At 46.7% G+C, this 26,334-nt stretch overlaps 1 protein-coding gene across 3 annotated transcripts in view; it reads right to left on the bottom strand.

Annotated features, from left to right (window-relative positions):
• LOC146808752 (cell adhesion molecule CEACAM4-like) overlaps window positions 1-26,334 on the bottom strand; it is a 508,058-nt gene that overhangs the window by 342,170 nt on the left and 139,554 nt on the right. For all 3 annotated transcript variants that reach the window (XM_085614232.1, XM_085614231.1, XM_085614233.1), the window contains one exon: window positions 6,430-6,574. In XM_085614232.1, coding sequence (XP_085470358.1) covers window positions 6,430-6,490 — 61 coding nt within the window. In that variant the 5' untranslated portion in view covers window positions 6,491-6,574. The remainder of the gene's footprint in view (window positions 1-6,429; window positions 6,575-26,334) is intronic.

Below are 26,334 nucleotides of genomic sequence, written 5' to 3'. Positions count from 1 at the left end.
CCCCCCCCCCGTTTTTTCATCCCACTTAAACTCATTATCTATGAGTCAGATGCACACTAATTACTTTCAGCAGCATCCCTGGTCTCAAAAATCATACAATTCACGTGAACTCTTCTCGAGTTTCTTTGCGGTCGCACTATATAATAAATAATATACCCCAATATATTGTTATTTGGCATGTGCGATAAATAACCAAAACTTGCAATCTGACTCAAACTCCCCATGCCTTTAAAAAACAAATAATGTGTTCCTGGATAATGTAACTGGTGCTCATGTAAAGTGCTGGAATTTCTTTGTGTCGAGATTGTGCTTAGCCCTGCCAAGTACACGCATAAGGCGTTAGACTAACGCATTTCAGTGGTGTGGTACGCATCACCGCACTAAAATGCGAAGTCACGCATATTTGCGCCTCCTCAGCTGTGGCAGTCAAGCGCCTGGAGAGCGCTGGCTGCTAATTATTATAACACCACCATTTTCTGGAGCCGAGTGGCAGGCAGCGCCTGGTGCTTGGCAGCCTTGGGGGCTGGCTGAGCTTATCAAACTGCTTGCTACTATGTAACACTGGATTCAATCACAGCGCAGTGCGGCATACTGATAGACACATTTTACTGATGTCGAGTCAGTGCTTTCCAATGGCTACGACATAAGTCATTGAGGCGGTGAGGTTAGGAGTGTGAGTTTCTGTCAGACTCACAGCTATAGGTGAGGGGGTCCGTAGTGCTAGCAGGTGGCAGTTGAATTCAGATTAGAGGCTGCTGCCTGCGATGAACTTGCCAAGGTAGTGAATCACACAACCGACTGACCCATTGCGGGCGGCAGCTGACTGAACACAGGCTCACTGCGGCAGTCGGAGTGGTGGTTAGTTCGAAGCTCAGCTGCCCAGAGCACCAGGACCCCTGACTGTGCAACTATCTGAGTCGAGGGAGCCTCATGCCCAGCGACCGGTCACCAGTCTCAGAGAGGCGTAGCAGGTTAGCGTGTACAGAATAATTGCAGCTGCTCTCGCTGGTCATCAGTCCTTGCTGCCTAGCCCTGGAGTGAGGGGCATAAAATCATTCATTTGCTAGTGGGGTAATGTTCACACCCACAGCCACACCACACACTTGACTTGCACATAGACAGTGACACACACAGAGAGAATAGCAGACCCCTATCTCAACATTTCTGTGCTGCCCTAAAAACACTCACTGACACTTCTACTAATGCCACCACACACAATCTTCACATTTTAATTGCCCACATCATGTCCAACAAGCATTCCCTCTTCACTTCCAAATAAAAGCGCTGCTCCACACCTCCAGTCTGCAGTAGTTTACCCACCTCTCCTAAAGTTTCCTCTTCGCTATAAATGTGCAGTAGTAACTGGACCACCACTCATGCTTTAAACTCTGTTTACCCAAAAACTGTGGCAACACAGCATTACCAAAATTACCTGCCATCCACAAAATCTTACCATAGGAGAAGCCTTTAGCTGCCAATGGCTATTAGGAGTAACCAACTTTCAAAGTGGTGCAGCAGGTCTGCATGTACTTGACAAGGTCTGAGCAACCCCACTATTCCAAGTTGCCTGTCACACAAGACAAACTTAAAAAAAAATGAGTGGGACTGATTAGTATAGACAATGTGTAGTGACAGGGGACGTGGCGGCGGGCTTCACATTGTAATATATTTCACTGAGCATTTCTAAAGTTCTTTCATACAACTAGTGGCAGCCGAAGCATTGTGTTTTTTTTCATGATGGTCAAGAGTAGAGTATGCAGATGTAATCTTGCTTGTAATGGAAGGGTTGATTGTTGTACCTGAGGGCCAGATGGGCACCCAGCGTTGATGATGCAGGCTTATCCCTGTGCTTAAGCATATCTGTTTTACAGACCAGTGTCATGTTCATTGGTTCTCACTTTTAACTGAATAATTGAGAGTGACAAGAGGCGAGATATATACAGGAGGGGGAGCACCCATGATTTTATTCTTTTCTGGATTTCCACTTGAGACCATATTCTCCTTATTCTAGATAGCAGTAAATGTATGTGAAATGTATGCATTCATGTCTAAAAACACATTTATACTGCTCTAAAGGTTTGTTTATGAACTGAAAGGAGTGATTGTTTGAGGTTGTAACTGAGTCTGCCTTTATGTCATCCTATGTTACAGAGTTGGTTTTAGATAGCATGGATTCGTATTAAAGGCTATCAGTTGTCTTTGTTTGGTGGTACTGTGAAATTGACATGTCAGCTTTCAGAGCCAGTGGATCAGACCATTTCTCAATGTGATGTAATCAATGTAAATCACATATCTCCTCAACTTTCTTTCGTGGGAACGGATGCCATTGGTAACAATAGATGCCATTTTCATCACATTGTCCCACCAGTTTAAAGTCCTCTGCTGCCTCTACCTGTATCTGACATGGACTGGTTAAACATCAAATGCCAGCCTTGCCACCTTGTAGGGTAACTTTCTCACTTTTACCTTATAGGAGTAGTCCTCGACCTCTAGGGTCAAGCGTGCCGCTTCCCCACCGCTGCTGTCACAGGTATTGTGGCACTGCCACAGTCCTTTAGCCTACGAGTTCGGACCCACTGTTTCGGGTGATTGCCTGTGTTTTGTTTTGTATTGCTGATTTGCACTTGGCTGTTTTAAGTTATCCTTTACCTACATTGATTTTCTGTTCCCCTTCATGTCATTAGTTTGCTTTTCTTCGCCGCCCACTGTTTTTCCCACTCCCTGCCCTCCCCCCTCCCTGCCAGCCCCTCCCACCTCCCAGGACTACTTATGGAAGCCGCTGTATGGCCACACCACTGGCGTGCAAAAGGCAAGCCCATCTTTGCCTTCCCGAGCCTACACCGCACCCAGCACCAGAAAGCCGGGTCATTCCGTACCCCTACACCGCTTGCGAGCTCCGTGCACTGGTTCTCAGACACATCGACAACAACCACTATTGTTGCACATCTCCATGCTCCATCAGAGGCCGCTTCACCTGCAGCACTGACTCAACCAAAAACATCGGGGATACAGCAAACAAACACAGCAAACACAACAGCGTCCACCACACTGACCGAAACTGCCACAGTACAAATCCAGTCCACTCTACTCAACACATTACCACTTAACTAACACCCCACAGAGATCTGGGACACGATCCCATTCCTCACACCGGACAACATCTTCCTAACGGAGACCTGGCTGAACCTTGCCTCTTCACCACATATTGCCCTCACCATCCCCAAGGCTACAAGATAACACACCAGGACAGAGCCAACAAACACCAAAGTGGAATTGCTTCATATACAATGACACTATCTGCTGCACGACCTTCCCAGATGACTCGACCTGATAATAGAATATCTCAACTTCCAACTGCACACAGACATAAAATGCACCATCAGAGGTACCCTCACCTACAGAAGCCCCAGCTTCTGCAGCACCATCCCAGACATCATCACCCTGATCGCCATCGACGCCGAGCACTACATCTTTTTAGGTGATCTCAACTTCCACCTTAATGACCCCAGCGATACCAACATACATGACCTCCTGGAAAGCATGAGCAACATCGACCTTAAGCAACTTGTCACCGACCCTACCCACATCATAGGACAGACACTCGTCTCTATCTTCACCTCCAGGAGCAGAATCAAGTCAAACCATGTCACACAGCTCACCTGGACTGACCACTACAGCGTCCACTTTACCATCTCAAGACCCACCAACACCGGCATGATGCTTCCCAGTTCCACATGCATAGACCAGAAAAGATATCAAAAGACCAGTGGAACAACGCTCCCAACTCCTTCCCCCCAGACACATCACAGAATAGGGTACGGAGAACTTCTCTCAGTGGATCACAGAATGCACCAACCCGATCACCCCCACCTAACCAGTCAAATCCAAAAAACCTACAATAAGCTTGAGAATCTGAAAGCTACAAAATGCAACTGCCAGCAACTAGAAAGGAAGTGGGTCACAGGCAAAGCAGCAAGAGACCATACCACTTTCAAGACAGCATTTAACCAGTACCACCGTCTCCTGAAAAAAAAGAAGAATGCCCTTGTGGACCACATAGGACCTCATAGAAGTCAACACAAACCACAGCAAGGAGCTCTTCACCATCGTGAAGGAGTTCTCCAACCCCAGGGCTATCAAGAATGCCATCACCTCCTCCCAAGAACTCTGTGACACCCTGGAAGACTTCTTCCACGACAAGATCTCAGCCATCTTTGAAAACTTCAAACCCCGGCCACCAATAGTATCAGCCAGCTCACACACACGAACACAAACCTCAAACACCTGCTCACCCACTGGGACCCTCTCACAACTCAAGCCACAATCTCCATCATGAACTCTGTGCACTCAGGAGCACCCCCCACCCCCCATCCTCCCTACCCCATCTATAACCTCGGTAGCAAGATGATTGTCGAAGAGCTCAAGAAAGTCTTTACCACCTCCATCACCTCGGCTCCCTTCCAGGATGACTGGAAGCATGCTGAAATGAGGCACCTCCTAAAGGAACCATTGGCCGACCCAGCAGAACCGAAAAATTACCATGCCATCACAGAAAATGTGATTGAAAAGGCAATCATCTAGCACCTCATCGAACACCTGGAACATAACAACCTCCTGGACCCCTCTCAATCTGGGTTTTGAGCCTACCACAGCACTGAGGTAAACTTGATCACAGCCACCAAGAACATCAGGGCCCTCCTGGACCACGGCAAAGCAGCATCCTTCATCCTCCTAAACCTGTCAGCCACCGTTGACACTGTCTCCCATCACCTCTTGATCAACAGACTCCACCACATTGAAATCCAGGGAGACTCCCTCAAATGGATCGCCTCGTACCTCACTGAAAGAACCCAGAGTATTAATCTCCTACCATTCTTTTTGGAAACCAAGAAGATCATTTGATGTGTCCTCCAAGGATTGGCCCTCAACACCTACATGAACCCCCTGGCCAAAACCGTCAGAGCGCACTGATTCAACATCATCTCCTACACCGACACCCAGTTCATCCTTTCGCTGTCAGAAGACCCCTCGACGACCAGATACAACTTCCACAGATGTATGATAAACGCGGCCGACTGGATGAAGAAAAAAAGTCTCAGTCGCAATACGGACAAAACAGAGGTCCTCAGAGAGAGAGAGAGGCAAGTGAAAGAGGTGATAGAAGCAACAACAAATGAGAAAGATAGCAGAGAGAACAAGTTGAGAAAAGAGACAAGAAATATAGAAAGGTGATGCAAACAAATCAAAATCTACAGTAATCCCTTAACTATAGATAACAGCATCCACCAGGTACTCACGCTTTTAGAAGGTTGAATAGTAAGAAAATAGCATTATACACAAAGAGCCTGGGGGCATATCAACAAGGGCTTTATCTCTGCTTTTTTGGCTTTAAAAACAAAAAAGCAGAGATAAAACTAGCGCCCTATCAACAACAGGGTGCTAACATGCAAATTTGCATGTTAGCACCCTTTTACTCTACGCTTCCCCTTGCATCTCTAATGAGATGCAAAGGGGGCGTTCCAGAGTAAAATAATAGGAAAAATGTCGCTAAGCGACATTTCTCCTATTATCAAGAATGTCGCTAACCCTGTTAGAGACAAAAAAAGCAGCGCTAACCGCGGTTAACGCTGCTTTTTTACGTCTGGTATTTTTCTGACTTAGCCATAATATCCTATGGAAGGAGGATATCATGGCTAAGTTTGCCTGTCCCTATCAACAAGGTAACGTGAGATTATCGCTGGGTTTCCAGCGATAATCTCACGTTAGCCTGTTAGCATGAGGATTTTTATCGCTATTGAGATAAGCGTTGCTAATAGCACGCTATCTCAACGATAAAAATTCACGCTAGCCGGCGATAATTATCCTAGCGCTAAGTGCGCTTAGAGATAATTATCGCCGGTTGTTGTTGATATGCCCCCTGGAGTGTTTAGAAGACAGACAAGGAAAGCAAGGCATGAGGGGGAAAAGAGAGATAGGGCAACTGAGATTGTGTATAAGAGATGAGTGTTAAGCAGTAGCTTGAGCCAGACTTGCTGTACACCCTCTTGTGTTATATTATGGCTGTACCTGGATAGGTGATAGCTGTGCCTCTGGCATAGCTTGGCAGCATTTTAGTCTTGTAACCAACTACTGTACTTTTATTAAACTTGCACTTATGTCATGTGACCTCACTTTCTAGAATACTATTGGTTCAAAGTTCATATAATGTCATTTCCTGTGATGGCATAGTGGTCAAAGGACACAATATGTCACTTGGCATTTTGGTGAATTGATGTCCATGTTCACATACATCAAGTTGACCCAGCCAAAAACAGCAACAAAAATTGTCTGTCCTCAAGAGACCAAGATTCATAGAAACTCAATAGTCATGATATGAATTTTATTGACACCAAACCCTGGTATATGTTTTCTCCAGTAGGTTTCTCTTACCTGCTAGGATGGATCCCCATAGCCTTTTGTTCCTACTTGGCCATAGCTCACTTGGTAGCATATTGTTGAATTAAAGGTAAGTTTCAGTCTTTGACCAGGTCCCTTGGTATTGAAGTAAATAGAGTCCTCCAATCTGCTTACATTCCTGTGTGGGAGGAGAAGGAAATGCTGTGACTGGAAAGTCATGTTCAGGTATGGTTTCGAGATTTGGGTCTGTGCTACAACTACTGAGGCAGATCAGCGTGGGACAAGTAAGACAACTGCCGATGTATTTTCTTTGTATGAAAACATCTTCATTAGTTTTGCTCAGATAAAGTCAAGAATACAACAAGAACTTCAGGACAACGATTATGCTTAGTATAAAAAAAAGTCCAGGACGCTAGCATTTCCCCAAATATCATTCATTAAGATCCCAGATAGATTAACATGAATATAAAACTGACTATGATAATGGAAATGAACATTAAAATGTTCCATTCTAGGTAAGGAGAGGAATCATTCCCACTGATGGAACCGCCCCGTCTAAGGGTCTCAGTGCGTGTAATGAATGAAGACAACATGGCGAGTCCCTGCCGTCCTGCAACCCTTCCACAAAGGAACCCTCAATGGAGAAACAAGGAACAATTGCCTGATGGGTCTGAACAGTACACTGTGCAGTTACAGAGATAACATCCTAAGAGAGGTATACAGTAAGTTGGGGTCATCCAGAGACCAAAGCAGGGTGGCGTGCAAGTAACAATTGTGCAGTGGATGATTTGTCATTGACGTTAGCCTTTGAGGAAGGTTCCCCAAAAGTTCACAAAAGTCTTCATCTTGTCATTTAGGTTAGAAATTAGTCTCTCAAATTGCGCCATATTGTACATACTTTCCAGCCACGACTGGAATGAAGGAATTTGGGTCATTTTTGTAAGGCACAAGATGACCAACTTGCAGTGTCAAGGGGGTATGGAGCGCCACCTATTGACATGTTCTATCATAGTAGGTGTAGGAGGCTGGCTTAGTATATGGTGCACATTTATTTAAGTTTTGCACCTTGCACTAATTCAGGCAATCCTTATGGGATTTTAGTGGTCTTTGATAACCATAGAAAGCTCTCTAAGTGGTAGCTGTGGAGAGCAGCCTTCAGGCTTATCTTGAAGAGCAGCTTGTTTTACCAGTTTAATCATGTAGTGTAGGTTAGGTGAAAAAGAAACTGTTCATATAAAAAAATTCTAGTTATTACACAACACTCACTAACACATTGGTATATCTCCTACCCAGAGATATAAACACAAATACACAAGAATACTTCCATTGTAACAGGTAAGCAGCACAAATTCAGAGGTCTCCAGGGGGACACCAAACCATGTACTAAAAATGGAATGCGAATTGCAAGGGAGAATGGAACTTGGACCAGAAGACCCAGAGGAGCCAGGGACACAAGAAACCACCCAAGGTAAGAACCCCAAAGAGGCTGTGTGCAGAGTGGAAACACAGCCGCGTGACCAATGTAAATCAATGGAGAAGTCGCATTTGCAGCTTTGCTGAAGACGGACCCTTCCCAGAAGACCCTGAAGAATTCCCTTGGAGGATAGAAGGTTGGAAAGCCACCCCACCCGTGGATGTGGCGGGAACCATGTTACCTACACCATGGAAACCATTTGCATAGGGGTGAAGAGACGTCAGAAACCTCTGTAGTTGACAATGGATGACTTAGAAGAATATGCCTCGGGAGAAGACGATGAAGAAGTCCAGTGGAATCCAAAGGTGTATTCTGAAAGTGAAGAAGCTGTAAGCAGAGGGGACAGATTCTATGCCACTCGGACACGACCAGGAGGCACAAAGACACAATGTCCACCGATTTCGGGAGGTTCAGAAGAGTCGGCGATGACATTGTCGCTGAATCTGTGAGGAACAGGCGACACTGAGGAAGACCAGGAACTGTGCGCCAGCTGTCCCATGTTGGATATCAGTGACTGGGTGGTCAGTGTCCAGCGGGAGCCCCAATAAGCCTTGGTAACTATAACTGGAGTGGAAGACGAAGAAGGAGCAATGTTGGGACCAGCAAAGTCCATAGGACTCACCAACAGCAGGAGAGTTGGAGCACGCCCGAGCAAGCAGGGGAGCCTACTGACGTAACAGAAGAACCTCAGGAGGACCCACAGGCAGAGGAGTCGCAAGAGGACCTCGAGCATCTCACCAAGGATGAAGGCCCACAGGGAGGGAAGAGATGCTGGCGGTTAGAGCTTCTTGTGGTCTGAAGATCTCTGGAGTGCAAAGCCACCAAATCTTGGCAACGGCAAGTCAACATGGTGAACAGGGGTTTGTCCCCAGTGGTTCTGATGAGGGATACTGGCCTCAAAATTGCAGAGAGGATAGGTCAGGCCTCGAGGGAGTTGCAGAACCACCACTTGTTTTGCTGAGCCTCTGGAAGTCAGTAGGACAACGGGAGCAGCAGACTGGTCAGCTTTGTTGTGGTGCCTGCAGATGCAGGGGAGTGACTCCTTCACTCCAAGGGAGAATTCTTCGGGTGTCCTTGATGCCCAAAGGTCTGTTGCAGAACCTGGAAGAAGCACAGGCACAGGTGACAAAGAGGCCTTGAAGCGAGACCAGGAGCAGCAAGAGTCTTCCATGATGCAGTCTCGGTTCCAGGGAAAGACCAACAAAGTACAAATGTCCACACAGTCAAAGAGCGACGTAGTTTCAGGCTTGAGTCTTGTCCCATGTTGAATCTAAGGAACCACCCACGGGTAAGCCCATAAGTACCCTAAGGAAAGGGTTTGAACAAATCTGGGTTCCCTCCCATGGGGGCTAGACAGAGGGGAGGATACTTCCCTGTCCTTTATCCAGTTTCACACCAGAGCAGGAGCCAAGTTCTCCCTGAACTGGCTCAAACTGGAGTATGCCACGAGGGCACCAAATTTGCCCTTCAAAACAGTCTGGTAGTGCTGGCAAGAGCGCCCACCCAGCCCAATACACTAAGTCCAGACTGAAAGGTGGTCACACCTCCCTGTGACAGGAAACCTATTGTTCTACCTTCCCCTGCTTGAGCTTGGCTCAGCAGCAGGAGGGCAGAATCATACTTGTGCTCGGCTGACCCCAGATATAAGGAAACGCATATCTGTTGCGAGAGGTGCCAGCACCAACTCACACAGACTGCAAAGGCTGGCCTGTAGTCTCAGTTTACATGAGCTCCCATGGGTGGCATAATACATGCTGCAGCCCATGGGAGACCTCTGGTGTACATATGCCTTTGGTACCTTTGTACAATAAACTAGGAACTTAGAAGGGTACACCAGTAGCCAATTGTGGATGTACAAAATTACTTACCATGGTCAACGTAGGGAGAAAGCGCAGTGACTGGGGTCCTGATTAGAAGGATCCCAGTCAGACTAGGTCAAAAACGCACTGATACTAAGCAAACAGTGGGGGTAACCATGATAGCAGATCCTACTTTTCTACAGTAGGTAAGTCATGTAGTAGAACCAGGCAGGTGGGCAGAAGTTGGACACCTGCATGTCTATCCTCAAATGGTCCCAGGTCTATTTCCAAAAGATATGTAGCATAGTGCATATCCACAACACATGAATATTGTCAAAGTCCTGCTCTCCACATCTCCAGCATCTCAACTCCCTGCTAAGGAGGGCTTTATACAATTTCACCTGGCACCAAAGCCAGCAATTGAGAAATTTTATAAAAGCTGTACTTTAGCTGAGCCTCACTCGATCCCTTGTTGTAGTCCACCATGGGTGTATCCCAGTTATCTTCCATGAGTTCTGTATTGAGTTGTGTGTTCCCACAATGAGTGCAGTGGGGCTGATGTAGCTGTAGAAAAGCAGTGAGCAACCAATTTGGGGGCATATTCTCAAGGACTTATCGCCGAGTTATTGGTACTTTACCGCTGCAAAAGTGGCGAAATATTCTTCGTCCCATTCTCAGCTGGTGCAAACTGCCGAAATCGCCAGTTTTCCAGCGTTAGCTTCCGCAAAAAACATTGCCACGGATGAGAGTGACAACTAACGCTAATGATATGCAGAGTAGGCATTCCCGTGCAAAAACACCACTTTGCAATATTCTCAACTATCAGCCAGATCAGTGAAGTGATCCAAAAACAGTCAATAAGGCGCGTTAGCAGCAGGGAATGAACACCTGCCTTTTACTGGTGTTAAGCAGGATGACAACCTGCAGTATAAAAGGGAGCCCAGCCCAGAGCCACATCGGCAGACCAACACATGTCATGGAGCTACTGATCATGCATCTCGGAGACCCAAGAGGCCCACAACACCCACCATCACAACCCCCAGGCCCCCCCCTCGGAGACCCACCCAGACCACCCCTCCACGGACTCCCACCGAGCCAGCGCAGAATAAGACAGCAGTCCTTCTGAAAACACACCAGCCTCACAGACTTAACGCCAGAGGAAGTCATTGTCCACTACACGCTCAAAAGGACAACCATCCTCCACATCCTGACCCACATTGCCCACAGACTGATGGTACTAACAGAGCAGACAACCAACATCCCTCCTCAGACAAAGCTGCTGGCTGTGCTGCACCTGTTGGCCTCTGATACCTTCCAACCAACAACCGCCAGAGTCAGAGGAGTCTCTCAGCCAGCCCTATCAAAGTTCATCACAACTGTCTTGGATGCCATCATCAGCTTGGTACCCCAGCACCTTCACTTCCCCCACACTGTGTAGGAACAGCTGGAGACCAAGCAAGGCTTCTATGCCATAGCTGGCTTCCCGCACGTGTTGTGGGCAATTGACAGCACACATGTCCTACTTGCGCCCCCTGCCGACACTGCAAACAATTACCGCAACAGAAAGCACACACATTCCATCAATGTGCAGGCAACAGTGGACCACCGGGGACTCTTCACCAACATCGTCGCCAACTACCCAGGCAGTGTGCATGAGTCCTACATCTTCTGACAGTCCATCATCAACCAGTGCTTCGAGGATGGCACCTACGGAAATGCACTGCTCGTTGGTAAGTACCAAATGAACACACCACACACCTCAACGCCACAATCATGCAACTCACAACTGTGGGAAAGCATGTTACAACATCACATACAACATACCAAACAACATGCCCACCTACCAGACATGACAACACAAGGATCTGTGGTAAGAGGGGCCAGCCATGTAGACAAACCATCCATGTCATGGCATCTCTTTCACACAATAGCAGGATGTGGTGAGAGGTGGGAACCAAGTATGTGCGAAGGAGGCAAGTGACCCATGAATCAGAATGAATACAATTCCAAGTGAGGCGGTGATGTGCTGGACATACTCAAGTATGCATAGCACAGACATGTCCAAGTGGACATACACTGCTGGTGTATGTAGTGTCGTAGACAGTGGACGCAACGATGTTACCTCAGGCAGTGGCGTAGACCTTGGACATGTAGCTATGTTGTCCCTCCTGTAAGCACAAGCAGAGTGGTATGGGCCAGCGTAGGAGTGGAAATTGATAGCCCGGGACTCAGGGCGTGGTTCACTTCAGGGATGGCCACCAAAGCAACTACTTTGTGTGTCTCTGTGTCCGCCATATCCTCACCATAGGCCTACACACACGTGGCCGACCAACTTCAACGGCCAAAATCACAGTGTCATTGTCAGGCTTGTGGACATGCGCAGACAGTCATCACAATGGTGTGTCTTAGGAGTGCAAGTGATACAACCGCGCAGCGCACACAACTAAATAGGCTCGGGGGAGGGAGGAGCAGCTGTGAGGCAACGTAATACACATCGATGCCGCTCATTTGCCACATGCAAGACATGTCAAAGATAAATACCAAAGTCCCACACATCACACACCAATATACAAATAACCCTGCCAACACAGAATGCAGAAGCACCGATTGACACATCTCTCTCCCCTGCCACAGGTGATCAAAGATATGAATCTGCCCGTGGATGATGACACCCCTCCGAGCCCCGAACACCCAGGCCCAGAGGCAGTAAAATGCAGCCCACAAACACACCAGGGGCATTGTGGATCGCTCATTTGGTGTGTTGCAGTCATGTTTCAGGTGACTGGACATCACAGGTGGAAGACTCCTGTACAGCCCGCAAATAGTGTGCATGATGATCATTGCATGTTGTGTGCTGCACAATATTTGTGTACGCACCAATGCCCCATGGATCCATGTGCCAGATGCACCGGACGATGATGATGAGGATGAGGGAGGTGGACTACACCCCAGTGCAGCAGCAGCAGGAATAGCCCGAAGGGACACTATCAATAACAATTTCTTCACATGAGCACGTCACATTGGGACTGCCCTTAGCAATCATGGGACAGGACAAAATGACCATAGGCAAAGCATGTGCAAATAAATTAATTCCAAGACACATTCTCTGTGTGCATGTCACTCATCTGCATTAGCACAACTCTGACAAGTGTAAGTGCAACATTTAGTGCTGACAATTTCACCAATGGCAATTAGATGGTGGCAGTGTCACCTCCGTTATCGGGATCCTGTTTTCCTGCGGACTGAACCGCATCTTCCTCTTCTTCTTCTCCTTAACCTTCCCTGACCCCGGGGTCCCACGCCGGTCCTCCGTGGGGCTTGTGGGGTTCTGGTTGTCCTCTGTACTTGCTCCGGCTACCTCCATGGTGCTTCGCAGTTGTTGATGTTCTCTGTTTGTGTTTTTGTTGCCGCTTTTATACTGATTTTTGCAGCCTGACTTGTGGGACTTGCAGGCCTGGTGCTGCTTATCGCTGACTTTTTTATCGCAGTTGGGCCCAACACAACTTCGCGTTCGGGTTTGGATTTGTATCGCTGTCTCGGTAATGTTATTGCAGACATTTGACGTTATGGGGAAACTATCGCATGTTACCGCCGTGTTGAGAATGTGACGTTGACACAGAGTTATTTTCCCCGCAATAGACGGCTATATGTGAAATTGCGTTAATCTATTTTGGCGATGATTATCGCACGTTCTTGAGAAAATACCCTTTGGTGTATAGTCCCGCAGTAAACCCACTCCCTGAAATTCTTCCATAGGGTGCAATTCAGGTCAATTTTGGATCTCCCCAGGTTAGTCAGTAAGCCTTGGGACTATTGAGTGTATCTCCACTCATGGGAGCTTGGAATGTCAAATACTTAAATGTAGCATTCCAGAAAACCCAAGAGGGTGCATCCCTAAACATGGACAGAATATAGTTTGAGAGGGCCAATTGCTGCGCCAACCAGTAGCATTTTAAATGTGGTGATCAGAGGCCTTTCCTCTCGTTACAAGAATACAATTTAGATCCCTTTAATCTGTTTATTCAATCCCCAGATGAAAAGGGAAATTGAGCAAAAGATGTCTCTAAAGGTGAAAGGGGGAATAAAAAGGGGAGCGTTCCAAAGATACAGTTGAATTTGGCTTCACATTCATCTTGATAACCTGAACCACCCCCTATAGGGATAGATTCAAGTTGGGACACCTGTGAAAGTCATGTTTTGTGGTATTAATAATTGGTTGGATATTGTTGCTGCCCATATTGTGCAGGCTCTGAGCCTGGACCCCCTGAAGAGAACATGCAAGTGAGGCGTCCAGAGCTGGTGCACCAAATACAAAGCAGGCCAAGGCTCAGGGCTGGTGTACAAGTCTCTTCAGGCCCCTCAAGCAGGCAGGCCTCAAGTGTGGGCATAACTCCGGAGAATCCCTTTGGTAAGCGTAAGACATTTGCAAACTTTACCCATTCTCACCATAGACCTTTTCAGCATCGAAGGAGAGGAGGGCCTTTTCATCCCTGTTTTTCCTCACCTGCCAGAGTATGTGGGTGCACTAAGAATTGGTCAAAGATCAGTCAGGTGTGAAATCCACCTGAGAGGGTATGTTACGGCCATTATTGCGTGATTCAGGTGGGTTGCTAAGATCTTAGCCAATATATTGGCATCCCTGTTTATTAAGGATATGGGGCTTCATTATATAAGATTAGTTACTTGTAAAATTCTGCCAGGAAGCCTTCCTCCCCAGCATCTTTATGGCAGACGTAAAGTCAATCGCTATAGCAACCTCCTTGGCAGTGACCTCTGCTTCCAACGTCAGTTTGAATACGTTGATGCGTTCAAAGAATTATTTTTTATCAGCGAGGATTACAGAGACGCCAGTGGCATAGATGTTCTTGGAGTCTAATTGGTGGAGTTGGTAAGTCAGAAACCGGCCCACCTTTTCCCCATGCTCGTCTATGTTAGATGCGGAAAACGGCATTTCTCCGCCTTTGTTGTGTAAAGTGTATTACACTGCAAGGAGTTCCGTTACAATCACGTGTGTCAGGGATGTGGAGTAGGCAGAGGTCAGAGGTCAGATCTGGGCTGGAAGTTGCTGTTTACTTCCAGTCTTCAAAGTAGGGATTGTTTCGTGCCATGTTGCCTCACTCTCTTAAGATCTTACAAGTACACACACATTCACATGTACGACTGTTCTTTAGTGGTTGCAAATGGAAATTCGTCCCATTTGTGACATCTAAAACAGCTTGTGCAATGCATCAACCCTATTTTGTGAGTCTGTAACCTATTACTGAGTCGCAAAATAGGTCTTGCGTGTCACTAATAGAAAGGGGCGTACCAAGGGCGTCGCTTCCTAATAGCAAGTTGCAAGGGCATGTACGATTGTTTTACGACTTGAATGCGGTCGCAAGACACTCGCAGTTCACCCCCTAGTTCAAGTTAGTGGTAAGCCAGTCGCACATGGGAAGGGGTCCCCTGGAGACCCATTCTCTTTTGTGACTGGCAGCAAAAACGTTTTTTAAGAGCAGGCATTGGTCCCATGGACCACTGTCTACCCTTCAAAAATGAAACAGAAAGTTTCATTTATCTTTTTGAAACGCATCCCATTTCCCTTTTTTTTAAAGTTGCTTTATTTAAAAACAATCCAAGACATGGGGGTCTGCTGTCCCCAGCAGGCCACCATCCCTTTGTTATTGCCCATTCCCAGTGGGATGCAAATTAAGACCAGCCTCACGAATATTGATGAAGCAGGTCATTTGCGATCCCCTTGGGAACAGCTAATGTGTCTGAGACACATTAGTTAAGTTCATTTTACGACTTGTAAATTGCGAGTCGCTAAAAATCTTAATTTGCGAGTCGCAAAATGAAATGGTCATACATGTGGCCCTTCGTATTATTTACTTAGCACCTTGTCTTTTTGTGAAGTGATTGGATGCTTTCGGCCAACACGGTATACATTAAACCGCCTCGGCCTGGTTTACTTGTAGGTCGTCTAACAATAAAAAGGCTTCATCAGCGGTTCTTGTTTTTCCTCTATTAGTTCTTCTGAAGTAGAGGCTCTAGGTGGGGTTTAAACCCCCTTTAACTCTTAGTCGAGGTGTGCTGTCCATATATTAAGCTTTAGTTGAATGTTTAAAGAAGTCACAGCTACAGATGTGCTTGAAAAGGGGAAGGGTCCTGTAGTCTTTGCTTTCACTGGTTAGTGCCCACAGTTCCTTTTGGACGCAAGAAACACAAATGATTGTTTCTATTTTCGTATCACAAGAAATGCTAGTTATGTTGCGGCTTTATGATCAACGCAGGGTGTTTGTACAACCTTGTCCAATTAGATTTTTGTTTGCATAGTCTCATGGATTTTCAATGTTCGGGTGGGGGGGGGGGGGGGGTAATACAAAATAACAAGCACAAAGACTTGCCGTGGCAAGATGTTTCTGTGTCTGAAAGGGCTTCATGGTCCCAGGTTCGTCATTATTAATTTACAAGTGCAGCGTCTGCCAATGAGATTTTTTAATTAAAATCATTGCATTGTCCTAGAACTGTAAGTCTGCCTCAAGGCAGGCAGGTGTCCTTAGAAGAGCTACAGAACCCATTCTGTTTTTAAGCTTTTAACACCTCACAAGAAAATGAAAGGATTCTTACTGGCCCAAAGAAGAGGCACTCCTGGATCTGACATACTGTGATCTAAAGAATTACTACAACTCTGCTTGGACAACTGAAAAAAATAAGCTTTGGCAAAGGTTACTGGTCTTAACTTTTAACTTTGCCAGTGCAGAATGATTATCTTTGCCATTAATATATACTAATGCTACTCAGTAAAGACAAAAAAAGAGGGGGGTTGTCATTGCTGTGCAGCGCAACAAGAGTAATGATGAGTACATGTCTTGCGAGTGGCGACGCATGTGCATTATCAATACTTGGAGGAGATACTGCTTTGTCAGTACAAATCGCCAAGCTCTGGAATTCACTAGCAGCGAACACTAGAAGCATCCAGGAGCCTATGCCCTTCAGAAGACAGTTGAAAACATGTCTATTTTATGGATAACTGCACCACCCACATCCCAGCAACAGAGAACAGAAAGCAATCAATCCCTCAAGTGCAATCCTCAGCTTACAACCCAGGCATCGCAAACAACTCAACCAACACAGCTTTTGATCTGTGGGTAACCTATGTTCTTCCTATAAGACTATTGCAGTCAGCAATGACTTGCAAATGATGCCCCTCAAAGGCACATATTACATATCTGCTATGAAGGTTCTCCATCACCCAGCACTGTACAGCCCTCACCAGTTCAACAGGCATGGAACAACTTAACAGATTTGTCACACATTGCTGGACAATTTGAAGGAATTTAATCTAATGCATTCTCTACAGAGCTCAAATATCTTTAAAATCGGACCCCTTCTATACATCTCACAAAGACACTCGGATATAGGAAGATAATGAAAATGCCCATCCCAACACATCTCTCCTTTTCTCTATCTCTCCGACCATGCCATTTCAGAATTATAAGCAAACACAAAGTCTCAGATCAGACAACACAGTGTAGTAGCCAGTTAAGCTGACTATATCATATGAAATACCATAAAAGGACCTGCAGAGCTGTTCAAAGCTGCCAGCAAGCTGAGGACCAGAAAGCTGTGTGTCTGCCTCTCACACTTCTTCATCCAATGCACTGCTGTGTGCTGCGTCGTATAACACAATGATTGCACCCCATCACGCACAACATGAAAACACTTCCCTCAAAGGATCAGAACAGAGAACATCCTTCCAACCAAACACCCTACACGGTGCAGCGTGCTACTTGTGTAGCCATGCAATGAGCCTCCCACATAGGGGTAGTAAGCGCTAGATAAATGATGCAATACAATACAATGCAATATGGTTGAGTGAATAAATTGCCTACTTTCTGTTATTTGGATGTGTAGTCTTATCTGGCTTTAGCACTTGGTCAAACCTGCCAGAAGTTATCAGGGGGAAAGGCTCACAAAAAAGTCAAAATCATTGAATGTCTGTGTATGGAAACCAATCCTGCATGTAATGCCTCATTTTGAAACTGAAAACTTAAAGTAGGAGGTATTTGCCCGGTGTACTATATACCTCACAGTGGGGGTATAGTATTTACCATGTGTTATAAATATCCCACCCTATGTCGCTCAGTTTCAAATAAGGATCCCTAAGGAAACGAGTGGGTGCTCTTTCAATGGGCGTACACAATTGTGTCTATGTCAGAATGTTTTTATGATCATGTTTGGTTTTGAGGAACATCTCCCTCACATCACCAAGATATGTGATGACTTATGTTGCTCCACTAGGCATTCGGACATAGTTTGGACTGTAGCAGTGCAACTACCCGCCAAGTGTACAGAAGTCCTGTGTGTGCGGCGTGTGAGTGCGTGTGTGTGTTTGTGTATGTAGGAGATTAATAGTGACACCATTGCATCATGTGAGTTACTGAACATAAATAAAAGTATCTCTCCCTCAATATCATTTAATTATCGATCTCTCAACGTGTATCATGGTTTTACTCTTTGCCTTCATTTACTTTATTTGCTTTGACACTTATGGTGCATTAGTTCTAAATAGATACTGGATTAAAAGTCACAATTTGATACGTGTATTTGGTCCAGGCATAAATACATGACAAAAAGAAAGAAAATAGAATCCTGACGACACTAAACCGCCCCTGGGGACACTATTTCCTGCTGTGAAAGGAAGCGGTAGTTAAGGCATAAAGAGTATTTAGAGATATAGAGCAGTAGAGGGGTGGCGTGGGTGGAGACACGCACCCCCAGAAGTGGAAGAGCATGTAAGAGCTGGTCTGTAGATGTCACTGAATTGCATTAGCAATGTAAACCGTGCTCAGGGTAGGGTGGCCAACTGGCATGGATGCAAATTCAGGATGGTGAGTGTAAAAATTCAGGACAAGGGGTCAAAATTCAGGATATGCTTTGCAGACACATCAGTGGATGTCATGCAATAGTGTATAAATAAATAGACAAGGAACATAAGTACAAGTCACTTCTCCTGCCCTGTCACTGCTCCTACCCCGTCACCGCTCCTTTGTCATTTCCCCTGCCCAGTCACTGCTCCTGCCCGTTCACTGCTCCTGCCCATTCACTGCTCCTACCCGTTCACTGCTCCTACCCGTTCACCGCTCCTACTCATGCCTAATCACTGTTCCTGCGTGCGTCACCTCTCCTGCCCCATTACTTCTCCTGCCCATCACCGCTCCTCCCGTTCACTGCTCCCGCCCTTTTACTGCTCCTGTCCAGTCAGTATTCCTACTCATGCTCGATCACTGCTTCTGCCTCGTCACTTCTCCTGCCGGGTCACCTCTCCTGTCCCATCACCTCTCCTGTCCTGTCGCCTCTCCTGTTCCATCACTGCTCCTGCCACGTCACCTCTCCTGCCCTATCACTTCTCCTGCCCAGTCACCTCACCTGCCCCATCATCTCTCCTTTCCTGTCACCTTTACTGTACCGTCACTGCTCCGTCACCTCTCCTTTCCTGTTGCCTCTACTCTCCCGTCACTGCTACTGCCCTGTTAACTCTGTGTACAACATTGACAAATTACACAAGGGGGCAAGTTCCCCACAGTACTCTGTTTGGGGAAAGCTCCTCTGTAATCACTAGATCTCACTGGCACATGATATGCTAAAGGCATACGGCGGGCGCATTGTTATTCGAAAGGGGATAATCGGCCTCAGTCGAATGACAATGGGCCTGCCCACAGTCTGCGAGAGCTCAGGGAGAGGCTGCTGCAGCCTCTGGAATTCAACAGAGAAGTGCGAGCTGGCCCCTGAGAACTTTTAATCTCTTGGGGCTTCTCGCAGGGAACACTGTAATTAATGTCCAAAATTACGGACAAAAGGCGTCCGTAAAAAGGAATGATTACGGACAACGGACATCACACCAAAATGACAGACGGTCCGTGAAATTTATGGACAGTTGGCCACCCTAGCTCAGGGTGGTTGTGTAGAAACTAAGAAAGGACTTCAGGGCATGCTCCCTATATCCGAAACGCTTACAGAGTTTTCAATAAAACTTTCCTTCGATTTCGGGTGAGTTCTGTATTCACAACGGAAGGGACTCGCTGCAAAAAAAAACAATTTCTTTCAGAATTCTAGTAGAACCTGTGTTAATGTTGAAAAAGATGATGTCAATGTGAATAACAATACATTCACGGACAGAAAGTAAATCGAATCTTTATTGACAAATTTGCCCCTTGTGAACGTCATGTCAGCCCTGACTCAGAAATACGTAGTTAGGCAGGCCCTGAGACCCAGGCCTGAGGTCACGGATTGACAGATCACAGGTGGGGTAACATGTAGCCAGCAGACAAATGCGTGAATAGGAAATCTCAGATCAAACCCACAGATAGGAGCAGCAACACCGCAATGGTCCAGGCAGATTGGCCCTAATAAAACACTCATGGTCGGAGGGGTGCATGCGTTACCAAAACACCAATAAGTCAGATGCCACATAAAGTTAGGAACAATTAGCCAATCAGGACACAGTACATGCAGTAATCACGCGCTCTCCAGGCCAGACATCTGGACACATTATCTAATAGCCGCATTGTGTCCATGCAAGGTCGAGGCCCATCTGGATTCTTCATCCAAAACGTTAATTTATGGCTCCAAAAAAGGACTGAGGGAACCATTTTATTTCATCCAATGAATTGTATAAAAGTCAATGTTAGACCGATTGTAAATCAAGACAGTCCTCAGACACAATGCCTGTGACTGTGCGCCCAGCTATACTGTTTAATTAAATGAACTGTTCCTGTTTTATTAAGGTATTTCCTGTTCAAGTAACACTTGTGTTGATAACTCAAATATCAACATGATGTTGTGTGCCACATGGGGAGTGCAAACGGGCTTCCTCACCCCTGGTGATTAGGATTGAAATGTGTCAATTGTTTATGACTTCTCCACAGAGTCCTCAGAGTTGGGACCTACTCCGATCCCGGTATCGGAAGTGAAAAATCTGGGGGTATGGCTGGATGCGGGCCTCTCCTTTGTAGGCCATACTAAAAGAACCGCGGCCTGTTGTTTCGGTCTCCTGAGGGGCTTGAGACCTGTTCTCAAGTTCTTTGACGCCCCGACCAGGCAGCTGGTGATCCAGGCTACTATCAATCAATCAATCAATCAATCTACTATCATCTCCCGCCTGGATTACGCCAGCTCTCTCCTGGCTGGGGCTAACCAGGCTGAACTAACCCGCTTACAACGGGTTCAGAATGCTGCTGCGAGGGCGATCGTTGGCTTGCCCAGATTCTGCTCAGTGACAGGTGTCCTTCGCTCCCTTCACTGGCTTCCGGTCAGGAAGCGCATCCTCTTCAAGGTTTTGTGCCTTGCTTTTAAAATCATGAGAGGTACAGGCCCGGAGATCCTGTCGAGTTGTCTGTCTTTGTATGTCCCTGCCCGTAGCCTTCGCTCTCAGGGTCTGGCCCTTGCGGTGGTTCCCAGATTCAGGCTTAGCCGCATGGGAGGCCGCTCGTTTAGGGTAATGGCTGCGTCAGCATGGAACTCCTTGCCTGTTGAAATCCGCTTGCTGGAGGACCTTCTGACCTTTCGGAGGGCTATAAAAACCTTCTTGTTTTAGCTGTTTCTTAGTTTCTGTTTTTAGCCTGTGGTTGTGTTACGTGCTACCTTGTCTCTGCGCCAGGACGCTCCTTGGCTGGAGTATCTGTGCGCACAATAAATAGTCGTAACATAACATAACATAACAGCTGACAGGCAGGAAACAATACTATTGCTAGTCGGCAGCCATAGGTACTGTGAAAGCTGCTCATGGTGGACAGCTTCTTCCTTGTTAGTGACAGCTGATGTCATGACAGGAGAGTGTTGGACAGCGCTCCAATCGACTACTGTAATTCTATTCAGCAGATTTTATCTCAATAAGTCAATCACTTCCTTTAGGAATTCATTTTTTTACCCCCTCCATTTTCCCACTAAAAAGTGACTTTCACATTTTAGTTACCAAAAGAAACCAATGACACAGAAAAATGACTGTAGAACGAATATATGCTGTTACAACGCAAGCCATTACAACGCATGCTTTTACAACGCACTTTTTACAACGCAAGTACATTACATCGCATGTTTTTACAACGCATACCACTACAACGCAAAATTATATTAATGCATGAAATGAACCATTACAATGCATACCAGTAAAATGCATACAATTACAACACATTTTTTAAAAATTGGATAGTAAACCCCTGGGACGGGATGCTGGGAAAATAAGGGTTTTGGGTGGGGTAGTGTACTAAAACACGGATAGTTAAAATTAGTACTAAGCAATAAAATGAATACTCGAGTAATAAAATTAATACTCATGTTTTTTTAATTTAAAAAATCTTATTCTAAAAAAAGGGTCAGGATACAAAAAATAAGGGGTTTTGGGTGGGTTACTGTATTAATACACAGTATTTTTAAAAAGTTTCAATGGTATATGCGTTGTAATGGCATATCATGTAATGGTGTCTGCATTGTAATGGTTGCGTTGTAAAGGCATTGCGTTGTAATGCCTGCGCTGTAATGGATGTCTCCCCTGTGGAACATTCAGGGCCTCTTTTATTGGCCCCTGGCGGCACCAGAACTCCACTTTTTTTATGTTCAATCAACAATCATAAGTTTGTTAAGCGTGGCTACTCACCTGAGAGGGTCTCAAGGCATGGGGGAGAGGAGCGCATGTTCAGGATGTTCAAGGAGATGTGTCGAAGAGCCAGGTCTTGAGGACCTTCGTGAACTTGGAGAGTGTTGGCGTTTATCTGAGGTGGAGAGGGAGGGTGTTCCATGCCTTGCCCGCGAGGAGGGAGAAGAAACGACCTACTAATCTGGTCTTCTTGATTTGAGGCACTTAGCAATGCAGAGCTAGCCTGAGCAGAGGGATCTTTGGGGTGCGTGGAATGTGTGGCGGTGGTTCAAATATGCAGGTCGGTGTAGTGGAGGGCTTTGTGGGGGTGGGTGAGAAACTTGAAGGTGATTCTCTTCTTGATGGGCCAATTTAGTGTGCGCAGCTGTTGGGTGATGTGGCAGTAACGTGGTAGGTTGAGGACTAGTCTGGCGGAGGCGTTTTGGACATTCTGGAGTTTACTTATGAGGCTCTTGTTGATTCCGGTGTAGACAACGTTGCCGTAGTCAAGTCTGCTGCTGGTGAGGGCATGGGCGACGGTCTTTCTGTGTTCACGGGGGATCCATTTGAAGGTTTTCATAGGAGTCAGAGGGTGTGGAAACAGGAGGATGAGACAGTGTTGATTTGAGTTTGGAGTCCAGGATGATTCTGAGGTTGCCTGCGTGGTCCCTGGAGGTGGGTGGGTTCCCGAGGTCGGGGGGATGCGTGATGTCGTTCCAGGCATCGGAATGTGGGCTCATGATGAGTTCTTCGGTTTTGTCCGTGTTGAGCTTTTGACAGCTGCTCTTCATTCACTTGGTGACTGCTTCCATTCCCTCTTGAAAGTTATGTTTGGATACGTTGGGTTCATTGTAAAGAAGAGGATGAGTTGGGTGTCGTCTACGTAGGATATAATGTTGAGTCCGTGGGATCTGACGATGGGGGCAATCGGGGCCATGTAGCTGTTGAACAGGGTGGAGCTGATGGAGGATCCTTGATGAACTCCGCAGGTGATCAGTGTGGGGTCCAAGAGGAAGGGTGGAGTCTGACCCGATGCGTTAGACTGGAGAGAAATGAGCGGAACCAGTCAATGGCCTTAACCCAGATCCCAGCTTCATGGAGTCAGCATGCTAGGGTGATGTGAGAGACTGCGTCAAAGGCTGCGGAGAGGTCTAGGAGGATGAGGGCCACTGTCTCCCCTCTGTCAAGGAGGACGTCTGGTGGCGCAATGTGCCCCAGAATATTTACAAGGCCATGTAAAGCCACTTTTCCATGCTTTTTATGGCCTTGTAAACTGCATGAAAGGGGCGTTCCATGTGTGTTGCTGTGGTTTTTTCCCATGTAACACCCATGGAATCTGAAGCATTCCCAGATTTACAAGAAATTGTTAACCTGGGAATGTGTCAGAATCTAACCCCACACCAGGGGTGTCGTTAGGGAGGCGCAAAGAGGAGAAATGTTTTCATTTCTCCTCGTTTTTTCCTTTTTCTATGTGTGCTGCATTCTGCAGCACACAAAGAAAGAGAAAATCACCTGAATTGATTGATTTTGTGCAGAAAGGTACCCCTTCCTGCACAAAATCAATCAGCACCGCAATGCAGGTACCCTTGCACCATGGTGAAGGGTGCCTGCGTTGGTGCATGGCAGCCCACTGTGCAGCGGTGCTGGGGAAAAGGACAGGAATGCACCATATCTTATAGATACTGCTCCTTCCTGCCCCTTTGTTTTGATGTAGGGCAGTGGAGAAAGATTTCTTGCTGTACCGCCCTATGCCAAAAGCTCATAAATGAGGCCCTTAGGTTGATGTACTCTATTTACCACTAGTGCTTTTTAGGCCTCAAATTGTGTCAACCTGTCAATCAAACCTTGAAAGACATATTTGAACCATCATCCAAATTTGGCCTGCAAATCCAGTTTAGTACATCACGCACAAATAAAAAAATCAGATTGGATAAGGGAGCTTTTTGTCCCCTTAGCCCATTTCGAGTCTGTAAACCTGAAATGGATTTCTGTACCTGAAGTTGTCTGAGTGGTGGCTGCAATATGAAGTCTGAAAATCTAAATCCCTCCAGACAGGGTGTTACCTGTTTTGTGGACGCTCTGTTCTCCTTTTCCTGCTGCTGGCCCTGCTGGTGCTCCCTCGGCCCCCACGTAGCACTCGGGGGTGCCGCCTCCGCTACCTCACGCGCAGCCTGGAAGCGGCCACAACTACAAATCCCAGGTGCCCCGGCGCTGTTTTGACGTTACCTACGCGCCCGGAGGCGCATTTAACATCGGCGCTTCCTCGGTGGAGCGGGAAGTCTGAAAATCTAAATCCCTCCAGACAGGGTGTTACCTGTTTTGTGGACGCTCTGTTTTCCTTTTCCTGCTGCTGGCCCTGCTGGTGCTCCCTCGGCCCCCACGTAGCACTCGGGGCTGCCGCTGCCGCTACCTCACGCGCGGCCTGGAAGTGGCCACAACTACAAATCCCAGGTGCCCCGGCGCTGTTTTGACGTTACCTACGCGCCCGGAGGCGCATTTAACATCGGCGCTCCCTCGGTGGAGCGGGAAGTCTGAAAATCTAAATCCCTCCAGACAGGGTGTTACCTGTTTTGTGGACGCTCTGTTCTCCTTTTCCTGCTGCTGGCCCTGCTGGTGCTCCCTCGGCCCCCACGTAGCACTCGGGGCTGCCGCTGCCGCTACCTCACGTGCGGCCTGGAAGCGGCCACAACTACAAATCCCAGGTGCCCCGGCGCTGTTTTGACGTTACCTACGCGCCCGGAGGCGCATTTAACATCGGCGCTCCCTCCGCGTCGCGGGACGCGCGCGGGTGGGCGCCGGGCGAAGCCCGGGCAAAGGGCGGGCCCTCTGTGGCCCTCCGAGGACCGACGAGACCGGACCGGGCTCTGCACCCTGGTCAAGCCGAGAGACATAAGAAAACGCCGCATTGTAAGTTGCTACTAAACTCTATTGCTGCAATATTTACCCGATATAGTTACTAACATGTCTACGATTGTGCCGAGCCCAATAAAAACGGTGGCTGACAGAGTGGGAACTATAATGAATGGCACCTTGGATAACTATTTTACCAAGACACCATCTGCAGGCTTAACAGAGTTTTCTCTAGCAGAGCGCCGAGTTGAGCGTAGACGCTCTATAGAAAACATTAAAAATAGGGCACTGCATGAGCCTAATCCCACAGCCATTCTTCACAACGAGCTCATTCCAGTATCAGCCTCTGCTGATGATACCTTATGTATAGAAGGTGTTCCTCTTTTGTTGAGAGAATGTGCAGTACCTAGTACTTCTTCTACTGGAATAGATATTATTAATCTCTCACATGATCCATCCAGTACTTCAGGAATTTCGACTGCTGTGACACCCACTCCCCTTAAGTCTACAAGACAACAACATAAGAAAGTTGTACAATCTATAAAGCATGGTCCACCACCTACTAAGAAGAGACGTCATAGGATGGAACCTACGAAACAGAGGACGAGTCACACTGAATTTGGGAAGAAGGCCATCCCCCCTAGCACCAAGGCTACATCCGCTGTAACTTCTAAGGATGGGACTGCACTGGATACTGTTCCTATATCATTGCTGACTTCTGTACATATAGAGGGAGAACATAGTACTGAACACAGTTTTAAAGTTAATGGGTCTAATGTTAAAGATACCAGCAATCTTTTGGATAGCATCGAGATGATTATGCGATCTTATACCCTCGCAATAGTGGAAAGATTGGAAAAAATAGAAAACCGACTAGGGAAAATAGAAGTAGACCTGGGTAGGAAGTCAAGTCCTACACAATTAAAAGGTAATTTGGAGTTTAATCAGGTCTCAGCTCTCTCCCTAGGGGATAAATCCACTAATAAATCTCGACTACCATCGACTGAAATTGGGCTAGTTGTAAATACAGTTTTAACTAACCCCACACTAAATGTTCCGTCCTCTAGTAGTCATCTATTGAGAGGGTCAGTTCCAGCCCCCAAATCCACTGTGAGCAATCTTACCACCAATCTGACAAATGCTCCTGTGTGTAATACATCAGTTAATACTAACTGTCATCCAACAATCTCTGAAAATAA

Source organism: Triturus cristatus, chromosome 7 (genome assembly GCF_964204655.1).
Source record: "Triturus cristatus chromosome 7, aTriCri1.1, whole genome shotgun sequence".
NCBI classification, from domain to species: Eukaryota; Metazoa; Chordata; class Amphibia; order Caudata; family Salamandridae; genus Triturus; species Triturus cristatus.
This window is presented reverse-complemented; position numbering and strand designations above follow the sequence as displayed.